The sequence below is a fragment of the Molothrus aeneus genome, chromosome 5 (genome assembly GCF_037042795.1).
Source record: "Molothrus aeneus isolate 106 chromosome 5, BPBGC_Maene_1.0, whole genome shotgun sequence".
NCBI classification, from domain to species: Eukaryota; Metazoa; Chordata; class Aves; order Passeriformes; family Icteridae; genus Molothrus; species Molothrus aeneus.
Window position 1 is genome coordinate 61,026,337 of NC_089650.1, and position 11,864 is coordinate 61,038,200.

General features: G+C 37.1%; 1 protein-coding gene across 7 annotated transcripts in view; it reads right to left on the reverse strand.

Moving 5' to 3' along the window:
- Positions 1-11,864, reverse strand: part of PCLO (piccolo presynaptic cytomatrix protein) — a 323,520-nt gene that overhangs the window by 170,040 nt on the left and 141,616 nt on the right. For all 7 annotated transcript variants that reach the window (XM_066550944.1, XM_066550946.1, XM_066550943.1 and 4 more), the window contains exon 5: positions 125-5,189. In XM_066550944.1, the coding sequence (XP_066407041.1) occupies positions 125-5,189 (5,065 nt within the window). The remainder of the gene's footprint in view (positions 1-124; positions 5,190-11,864) is intronic.

Sequence of the window (11,864 nt, forward strand, 5' to 3'; positions counted from 1 at the left end):
TGTCCAAAAGAAAACAAAATAACAGAAGGAGGAGAAAAAAAACAATAAAAAAATTATCCTGAAATGAGGTGAGGAACATCAAAATTATATTTCAAAGAAAGATCTGCTGCTGTGTCATACTGACCTGTAGTTACTCTTCCAGAAGTAAGATCTACTGCTGTATCAGTTGCCCCAACTCGATAATCAAAGCTATTCTTGCTTCTGTATGCAAATAGTCCAGCTTCTGATAAATTTGTGTCAGACATAGATGGTTTCATACCTCCAATTCCTCGGTAGCCATATGACCCTGAACGATCATACTGATAATGGTCATCTCTGTAGCCAAAGCGATCTTCAGGAAGTGTAGTAGAAGGCTGCTGTGCTGTACAGCTCCTACCAAATGGCAATTTATAAACCATATCACAGCAGACAGCTCTTCTCCCTGCAGTCAAATCTACAGGCTTTTCATCATCTTCTATTACTGTTGTTATGATACCTGAAGCAGTTTCATCCATTGTTACCACTGTTCTGTGGGATTTCGTAGTGCTAAGGTCAACTGCTCCACTCTCTACTGGCTCCTGAGAAGTGGAGAGATCAGTCCAACCATTTGTAACCCCAACAGGTGGTACAGTAACAGGCTTTGTAGTAGCCCATGTCACTGCCTGTGTTGAAGTACCTAGTGATAAATTTATTGGCACTTCATCTCTACCTACAGAGAAGGCCTGGCTGCCTGTTACTCTGTATGCAGGCTCAAAATGTTTTGATGTTGTTAGCTGCAGCGGCGTTGTCATGGCGTGCCCCAGATCCACAAGGCTGTCTGTGCTGGTGGTGTAGCTCACAGTGGCAGTGCAAGTCATTACAGTCACTGTCTCAGTGACTGCAGGCAGAGAAGCATCAGCAACACATGCAGTGCTAAGATTTATTATGGATGGCTGGACAGTACTTACTGGCCGTCCACCTGTGTCACTTGCTGGCATTTGCCTTCTTACATCCATGGAAACAGCAGAGAGATCCATACAGCTGTCCCTCATTTCAATGTCCATCTTAGTTAAAGTGCGAAGGTCGATGACATCGCCCAAAGGATGGAATCTTCCATTCTCTCTGTATCTGGGCTGGTCTACAATATGTAGTGGCTCTGGAGGTATAGTAATAGCAACACTACCTAAACCATAACCAGGCACTGGACTCTTAACCACAGACACTGTGGTCTTGGTTATGTCTGTTGTCACTACTTCTGGTTTTGAACTAGGTATTTTTTCAAAAGTTGATTGTGTTGTCACAGGAATAGCTTGCAGTGCACCTGAAATATACATACTCTGACCTGCCATATTTTGAATATCCAGAGTTTTCATGGATGTAGTAAAAACTGGTTGCATAGGTTGGGGAATCTGTTCTTTAGAAGGTGCTTCTAAAGGCCAGCTGGTAACAGCCTGGCTAGTTATAGCTTCAGTGGGAGTTCCAGGCTCAGATGGCAATGTGATGACAACATATGTTTCCTGTGAGGGTTTTGCCAACCTTGGTGAAGATTTGTTAGAGTGTGGAGACAAAGGGGAAGTGGGGGATGGTATTTTGTATTCAGCTGTGGTTACCAAATTCAGAGTCATACTTGAAGTCAATGCCAAGCTTACTGGTTTGGGCTGTGTTTCTGCTGGCTTATGAACAGCTATTGGGAGTGGAGGAATTGCTGGTTTAGGAGCAATTGGAGGTTTAGTTACTTCAGGTGTCCTGTGACTGAAAACAAGCCCTGCTGGAATGGAGGATGGTTTGGGTGGTACAGGAGGTGGTGTTGGGGTGTATGTTTTAGTGACAGGTACCACATGATCCTTTAGTACAGCTGTGGACTCTAGTGTTGGAACACTTGTGACTGGAGGTATCACTGTGGGAGCTGTTGCCGCTGGAGCCTTAATCTGTGGCTTCTTTTTGGGATAAATGGCTGGCTTGGGTAAAATAGGTGGTGGTGGTAATGGTGGTGGAGGAGGTGGTGGAGGAGGAGGAGGTGGGGGTGGAGAAGGATGAGCAGAAGAATCCAAAGAAGAGCTTCTAAAAAGAGAGAATACTTTGGCTGAAACAGCAGGAGCTGAGGAAGGCACAGAGACCATGCTGGTCTTACTTACAACACTGTGAATGAGTACAGAGGATGTTTCTGATGCAGGCTCTGTAACTGGTACTGGTGCTACACATATAGGTGGTTGCTCAGATGCAGCATTAGTCAAATCAATCCTTGTCATATCAACACCCAATTCTTTGTGTGGCTCTTCATGACGAATTTTGACACTGCCAGCCTCTACCGTACTTTTAATTTTTCTAGCTGCTTCCTTCTCTGCTTTGGATGTATCAAAGGTAATGATGTCAGCTGCATATTCCTTGGATTTTGTAACTGTAGTTGCCACAACTAAAGGTGCACTTTCAGGCAAACAAACTGCAGTTTTCTCCACACTCTCTGCATCTGATTCAAGAGATGGTTTTTTAGTGGCTCCGACAATAGATTCATAAGGCATGCTCACTTCAGAGTACTCTTTTGCAGATGTTAAGGGAACCTGTGTTACTATCCTGACACCTTCAGAATCTGCTGGTTTACTTACATCATCTGATGGACCTACAAATCCTGTGGTTGCACTATCTATGGGTGAGGAACTATCTGTGGTAGAAACTGAAGATGTAGATGATGTTAAGGAAGCTGTATCAGAAGGTAAAACTGATGCAGCACCTTCTGATGTCTCAGAGTAGGTCAATATTGATGTTTCATGAGAAATTATTTCTTGAATTTCTCTGGCATAATCTGTTAAGTATTCATCTTCAATTTCCTCTGCTGTGAAATGCTGTGTTATTTTAACATCTGGGATAGAAAGTGTTGTGCTACTGACAGGTGACACATCTGAGATTGCTGAAGTAGTGCTTGATGTTAACGATGTACTATCTACTATTTCTCCACCTCCAGACACCTTTGTATCAGATGTGGGAATGAAATCTGAAGCTGGTTGTGTTGGACTAGACCCTGGGGTTAGCTGCATTTTCTGCCTTTTCATAAGCTCTTCATAAGCAGCTTCTGCATCTAACAAATGCTTTTCCTCCATGGTGGAAGTTACTGTGCTGTCTAATACAATTATTTCATGACTTTCTGGGATAATGTAAGAACTAGAAACAATATCTTCTTGAGGCACAATAGTATGTAAAGTCTCAACACTATAGTAGTCTTTCTCTAGATCACTAACTTTCTGTGGTTCACCATAGACCTGTTCTGAAGCTCTTGGCTTTTTCTCTTTTCCTCTCTGTTGTATATATTCACTGCTCTCATCTTGTCTCATAACAAGACTAGTATCAATAGTTCCATTGTAAGTATCCTCTACTAAAGATTCATAAATATAATCCTCTATTAGCATTCCACCATATAAAGATTCTTTTTCAAATACTTCATCTTTTTCATTTGACATTTGAAATGATTTGGACTTATGCATCATCTCCTCATATACCTCTTCAGCACTTTTCAATGTCTTTTGACCACTGTCTTCTTTTGGAAGTCCAGTTGGTTGTTCATCTGTTGGTGAGTATAGAGAGACGGCAGTAGGCAATTTGTAAACTTTTTGCACTTCTATTATTTTTTCTGGGCTGATTTCAAAACCTTCGGGTTCTGACTCAATGCTGGGTGAATATTCAGAACAAGAGGACCTGTGCAGTTCTTCCATTTCTGCAGCCTGTCGTAATTCTTCTGTTGGAGATGCATCTTCAATGGGAGAAAGATTACTTGGTGGAGTCTTTGGACGTTCCCTTCTTCTCTGGGCTCTAAGCTCATCCTTGTCCTTTTTGGATTTTTTGCTAGAACTTTTTCTTTGTTGCTGTTCTAATTCGCGTTGTTTCTCTTGTTCCTTTAGCAGTTCTTCCTCTTCCCTTAGTTCTTCTTCTTCTGAAGAATCTTCAATAGTGGGAAGAAGAGGACCATGTGTCCGATGCCTTGCTTTGCGCTGTTGTTTGCTCTCCCCTCCCAGTTTTTTGTGACTAGGACTACTGTCACTGTCTTCATCAAGTGATGACACTGAAGTAGGAGATGTACCTGGTGTGAAGCTAGAAGCATGTAAACTAGAAGATCCTTCTCCTCTAGATCTATCTTCTGGTGAATCTGTAAGACTCTCCATCTCTAGCTCAGGCTCTTCATCAAAATATAAAATACCTTTTTGTGGTTCAGATACTTCAGAATATTTGTTTGTTATTGTACTGTTTAGTTCTATTGTTTTGAAACGTCGAAGGCCTCCTCCTCCAGATACTGCAAGTTCTTCACTGTCTTGACTTTTACTTTCCCTGTATTTTGGCTCTGGGCTTTCATCAAAAGTCTCATCATCGTCATCATGCCATGAATGTCTTCTCCCTGCATCCTCATCATAGCCTGCGCTACTTTTCCGTGTCATTCTTCTATGCTTTCCAGCTGTTCCTTTGGCTTTGCTTTTCACTTCTTCTTTCTTTTGGCTTTCAGCTGCACTGATCTCTTTGAGTTGATTTCTAATGAATTCATCATCTTCAGAACCTGAAGCATCTTCATCAGCACTCATCTCTATAATCTGTTTTCTAATGAAGTCTTCCTCATCAGCTGATCCCTGGCTGTCATCTCGTTTGTACTCATCACTGCTTGAAGAACCAACACTAGTTCTTCTTTTTCTCCTTGGGACTGGTGAGTTTTCACTCTCACTGCTGTCCTCCACAGAGTCATAGCGTTGTTGCCTTCTTGCTGAAATGTCATCTCCTTCATGCTCTTCCTTGTACTCTGCCTGGGAGGAAGCTGTTCCTTTGCCCTCTTCTACAATGGTTCCTTCACCTTCTTTGATAGCTTTTAAGTCTTCCTCATCTGAGCTGTAAGATTCCGCAGTGACGGGCAAAGGCTTTGTTTTAAGTTGATCCTTTGTCTGTTCACCATATGTTTCTGAAAGCTCTTTGCTTTTTGCAGATTTTTCATCAGAAAGAGTGCTTGCCTGAGCTTCTAAAATTGAGAGTACAGTACTTTCCAATTTAGCTAGATCTGAGGGGCTTGGTGGACTTTCTTGTGAAATGGCATCTTTTTTACAAATTTCTTTGTGTAAATCCTTTTCATCAGTGGGGATATGACTTGGAATTTCACCAAGTGAACTTGATATCCCGTCAGAAGAATACCCGGTGTCACTCAGACCTTGTGGACTTTTCTGTTGCTGAGAGCTTGATGTGTCTGATTTGTCATCCTCCTTTTCCTAAAAAAATAAATACATAACGCGTGTGTATATATTTTTATATAAATTCTTAATGTCTCCTGGCAATTAACAAGTGATTTTTTTTTCCTAAAGGATGAGCTCATGCCTCAGATGAAGACTGAACACTAATTTTGCTATTCAAAGCTATTAGAATAAAATAAAAAATGCCTCAAATTTTGATTTTTTGCATTGATTCTAACGAAGCTTTGCATGGATGTCCACACTGGCAACTGATTTTGCTAGTTTCAAGATGAACTTCTCTTTTCAATATAAAATTTAATTGTTTTAAGAACACTTAGTAATGATAACCTGCCATTTGATCACACATTCATGGGACAACTTGCCCAGGGGTTTATTTATTTGAAGATTTTATTTACTCTGTTTCAAAGCTGTCTACATGGTTTTCAATACAAAGTAATATAGCTTGACAAATGTCTGCAGAATTTCTGGAGTCTGCTCCTTTCTTTGCCCATTCAACATTTTATAATTGTCTAGAAATGTGTTAAGTTTTGCACTCATTATTTGATTTTGTTGATTGAAGTATTCCACATTTCAACATGCAACAGAATACATAGAGCAGTGAAGCATGATTTAATGACATCTGGAATGTCCCCACATATTGGAATGTCCCCTACAGATGGGCACTGTACAACTATTTTTTGAGTACCTCATAAAAAATAAGTTTCTTGGTAAATTGGTAGTGCTGAGCAAGCTGCTGGTAGGGGCAGAGTAATTGCAGGGAGAAAAGCACGATGGTCAGCCATTGATTAAAGGAAGCAAACAAGGCAGGCGTTCCTGACTGAGCATCAGAACCAATGTTTTCCTTCTCATCCCTAATGAAACACCCTTTGACATTCCAGATTCTTCTACCTCATTCTGACCGACAAGCATCTCTATCTCCTTCTATAAATAACAAAAATACTAAAAATATCCTACAGAAAGTATTTCTGGACCAGTTTCACTCCTGCTTCTCGCAGCTGTGAAATTCTGTGTACTTAGTGAAAGTACCTCATTGTTAGGCTAAAACACAGTTCACTTTCCAAAATACAGGTCACCATACCTCTGCTCTGGGCTGACAATTTTAGGAAGTGTCCCCAAATCCACTGGCAATTTGAGAACAAGCATCTCAAAGTTTCATGATTTTAATAACATGATGTGATCTTTATTTTTGTTAGGGGTCTCAATAATAGGTCATATTTACCAACTTTGCTAATCTAAGTCAGTGATTTCTGAAGTAGAGCAAACCATTTTTTAAAGGTTTAATTTATGAACTTCATTGGTAACATAATTATTTGAAAAGTAGTTAAAAATACTGTGGAATAAATATACTAGAAAAATTATCCTGAGTGTTAATTATAATGTTAAATTACATTTACACTCAAGTTGCTATGAGCTACAAGTATTTTCAAAGTTTATTCACACTAAAGTTACAATTAGGGTCAAAATATCAAAACTCAACTATTTTTTATAGTCAGTCATGTTACTTTTTATAACCAATCAAGTTTAGGTTTTATTTACATTTAAGTTATGTGTTCTTGCTTTTAGCCATATCACTTTGAACATAATCCTATGCCCAAACACTAATATTTATATTAGTATCAAATATTTATATTATTATTACAGTGTATACTAATTAATATTTTATTAATTAATCTTCATTCACAGGAGTGATTTATTAAATGGTTTGCAAAATCAGATAATACTTTGAATATAAACTACATTTGCAGTTTATATTATCAAGATTATCAACATTATAACCAATATTGCAAATTCAAATATCTGATGTCACAGCAAAATCCATTGCAAATAAAAATCCAATGTGAAAACAAATATTTCTAAGGATAAGGACTTCTTGAATTATAAGGCTGTAATTAATACATAAACATGGAGAAACCTGAAATACTTAGAAGAGCTTTGGAAAGGCATCACTATTTGAAGCCTACAGCTCTCAATATTCTGAAAAATCTAGTTTTGGATATTCTCTAGCCCTTAAGGACAGAATTATGTATGGTCTTTACAAAAAGTCAGCAATGAAGCAAAAGTAAAAATTTCAGGTTTTGCATGTTATATTTACATTCTTTTCCCCTTTATTAAAGAAGAAAGTTCTTAGAGGAAATTTATTTTGCTATGTTTCAAAAATACATTTATCATTAAAATCAAACTGTTTTCCCCTCTATAAATAGCATGCTCCTCACTAAAACTTCACCTGACACTTGATTGTCATTTTTTCATTTATGACCGGTATGTTCACACTTATGAAAACACACCCAACAAAACTCATTATGATCAATTTAGATGAGCTACTGAAAAATGCAAACATTGCTCAAGCTCAGAAGGTTTCCCAGGAGCTGATGGACAGAATGCATCCATCCTGTGAAAGTGAACCTATCAGACCTTGGTTCTCCAAGATGATGTGATACTGTCAGTTGCAAAGCAGAGACAGAAGGCATCGACTGAACAGTTAAGCACAGAAAAAGGTAGAGAGCAACTGGTCATGGAACAGCTTCAGCCATTCTCCTTGCAGCTGAGTCCAATATCTAATAACTCCTGTGACCAAACCAGAGGAGATGGCAGCTGTTGCCCACCCTGGTGTTGAACCTCAGGGAATGACATAAATGACTGGTATGAATCCCAGGAAACTGAATGTGAGAAAGTCTGCTGTTGGTACAGTAAGGAGAAGAAAAAGATCCTTATTGAGGGCAGACTTCATTTCTCACTAGAAATAAAAAGGATGGGAAAAATCCAACTTTCTTTTAAAAGGTTACCAAAATATCAATATATTTTCTAATGTTTTTTGTTTGTATCATTGCCTGCACCATGGTACATGCAAAAATTATCCTGTATATCACGTTTTGAGATCAAATATGCATGTAACTTACAATAAGCAATACTTACAAGAAAAACCTCTGGGCTTTTATTCCCTATTTTGTGTAGTCTGAGACTTAGGATATTGTCACTAGCTACATCTATTGTTAAAGGACAGATAGCTTATTTTCTGTGGTACTGGCCATCACATCCACAAAGACAGCATCATTGTTAAACTTGCAAACATGTCATAAACATAATATTTTTAGATGAATAACAAAATATCGCCAAAACAATGTTGATAAAGATCATATATATATTCCACATATATTCTTTGAGACTGAAAAAATGCATTTAAATAAAAAATCCTTTTTTTTCCTCTTGTAAATTAGGAAGTACTTTGGTGCATGTTGCAATACTGGGCTTTTCTGAATACTTCAATGGCATTTCCTCTGAGTTTGCCTACTGTGTTTTTTTAATACTGGACAAATTTAGCTCTAATACAGACATTGATGAGAGAAACTTCTTGAGAAATGAGGAAGAAAGAGATTTGTAAAAGCTGCAGTCTGGATAAGACTTTAAAAACAGCAAATGCAGCCTCTCTAACTAATGTAAAAAATGATCTAATTTCAACTGTATTTGTGCTATTCCAGTGGCATTTCTGTGATGCCAGAATCAATTAATTTTACAAGTATTTTGTATTAGAATTTTTAGCTTTATAAATATTATTTTTGTATTCTTCCTCATTTTTACTATTCTTATTTGAAAATATAAAGCTTGTGGTTCAAAAAACATCTGGATGTGGTACTTGTGGAGATGTTTCAGTGGTGACAGTGGTAATGCTGAGCTAATGGTTTGGCTTCATGATCTTAGAGGTCTTCTTCAACCTTAAAGATTCTATGATTCTATGAAAAAGTTCCATCAGTTACCAAACTAAAGAAATTTATTAAAAGAAAAATATGGTTAAAAGAAAAAAGTTTTTTTTTTAGAAAAACATATTTCTAGCTAGCAAGATTATATTCTGTTGCAGAAGACAGAAATTTTATTTTGCAAAGGAACTCATAATTTTTAAAATGTTGGGTTTTTTATAGAGGAGATAAAGATATCTACATTATGAAAAAAAAAAGGTTTCACAAAGTGAAAAAGAAACATGGTTGACTAAGCTCCATAATATACATTCCAATTTTATATTTTCAAAATGAAGCATTTTATTTGTATCCAGAAAAACTGCTTACAGACAACTTTATCCTCCTTTTCTATCTCTCTGGGCTGTGTTTTGTGGCATGTATTATAATAATGATGCCAATCAACAAAATATTAATATTTATCCAATTACTCAACTGAAGCATGTGATCATTCCTTAGTAATCAGAAGAAGGTTGTAATAAGGGTACATATACATTTATATTAAATACATTGCAAATGTATGCCAATTGACAAAATGGTAATGGGTTCATACAGATATGCTGAACTACCTCTGTATAAATTTGTGAGTTTACAAGATGGCAATGAGCTACTGACAAACTGCATGTGTTAAACCTCCAAGATTTCTAGGCATCCTTGTTAGAACAGCAATTCTATTGCTGTTCTATTGTTCTATTGCTGTTCTGCTATTGCTATGTCAATAGTCAATATTACGGCACAGTTTCTCAGGGAAAGTCAGTTTGTATAAAACATGAGCAGTCAGTTTATTCTTTAAAAACAATTTGAAGATATTTCAAAATATTACTGAAAAAATGCTTTGAAGAAAAAAAAAAAGGCTTTATGATTCCTTAAATCACACTTTGAGACTCAAACATCTAAAAATGTTTGAATCTTGAAGTCACTTTTTATTTTTTTTAGGATACCAGAGGTCTAAATTCAATTGAGATCTGTGATTTGCCCTGAACCTGAAAGGAGTCTACAAAAAGGATAGAGTGAAAATATTTATAAGAGCATGGACAGGATAAAGCAAAATGGCTTCACACTTACTGAGGGCAAATTTAGATTAGATATTTAGAAGGAAGTCTTTATTATGAAGGTGGTGAATCACTGGCACAGGTTGCCTAGAGAAGATTGGATGTCCCACCCAGGGAAGTGCACAAGGCCAGGTTGGATGGGGCTTTGAGCCACCAGGTCTAGTGGAAGGGGTCCCTGCCCATGGCAGGGGGGTTGCAATGAGATGAACTTTAAGGTCCTTCCCAATACAAAGCATTCTATGATTCTATGATTTCCCATGGATTATTCTACTGTTTGCACTGAATCAGAACTTTAGCCTTTTCATGGCTTCAGGGACTTATTGCTGCCTTTTCTTTTTTTTTTTAAGTGAAAAACAAGATAGCAAAAATTGCTTATCTACTATTGGAAAGCTGGAAGAGTTAGTAACTACCATTTCCACAGAATTGAATATAAAATGACAGTAGTTTGTCAAGTGCAGAAATGTTTTTCCTTGTATCCCTAATTAAAAATATACCTAGCTGAAATCCTCCATATAATTCCACCCTGAAATACATGTAAATTATATTCTTTAATGTGTACATGTTGTCTTTTACCTAGTGAAATGGAAGCAATGTGTGATATCTAAATTGGCATCACCTCTTCCACTTTTATCACATGCTTTCTTGGGAAGAGCTGTGTCTAGCAGTGTTTAATGAACAGCACAGACAACACTGAAGTATTTCAATAAAGAAAAATTAAAAATAAATCAGAGTTAATTTTACTAAGCACAAGCTAGGTGAGAAACCTTCTTTATTTTTAATACTGAACAATTTGAAATAGGATTTTCCCAGATCTCCTTTTTGTTTGGTCCAAAAGGTAGAATTTCTGGCTATGTTACTCTAAGCATAATTCAGTACAGTCATACACCATAACTCTTGATATGATCAAGAGCAGTAAACATAACATGTGATAGGAGGTTTATTTCAGACAGGAGACTTGGTTCATAAAAATAGTATTTTCCAAAGCAAAATTTCTGAATTAGAATATTTTTCTGTCCAGATATCTTAATTATCACCAGGAAATACATAAAACAAAATCAACCAAAAACTTGATCTTTTTGACTAGGATTATTTGAAAACATAATTCTGGCAAAGGTTAAATTCTTCCCCTAAGCCTACTCCTACTCTTGTGGCCGCATTTCTCTTCACAGAGAAAAGGAAGGCTCAGCTTCCCAAGGATATTTTCTGAGAATCCCAGCGAGGAACCTCAGAAAAAGAAAAAACAATTACTATCTCATTTGCTGCTCCTCGTGTTGTGCTCATGTGGGAGGCGTTCTGGAGATGGTTTAGCTGAGGTGACCAATTGCATCCACGTGTGCGTGTGTCGGGACTGTCAGGAGACAGTCACAAGATTTTGTGGAGTTGAGTGCTTGTGCAGTTTCAGTTTAAATCTATTGTAATATAGTATAGAATAATATAGTATAATAAAGTAATCAATTAGCCTTCTGATGTCCATGGAGTCAGATGCATCATTTCTTCCCTTTGTTGGGGTTACCCTGGGTTTACAATATACCCTCATAATGTACTACTTTCATAACATAATAATCAGCACCTCATTTGCAGTGCTGATACAAAACCCCTTAACTTTTTATTTCTCAACAAATTGTGCATGCTATTCTCTTCAGCTGATAAAATGACTAGTACATGCTCTAGTACATGCTATTATAAACTCACCCATTCCTCTGACTTGAGAGCCCACAAGTACCCTACCTGAATGTACTTGTCTATATGAGATTAAAGCAATTAAATAGTAAAAAGATGTAAAGATTACATACTTTCATGAACCATGTTCTGGCATCACAAAGTATTCCTAAAATTTATATTATATTTTGTTATTGCAAAGCACTGTACATGTTACTCTCTCAGATTATTCCCTTTTGAGATTGAGAACTGTG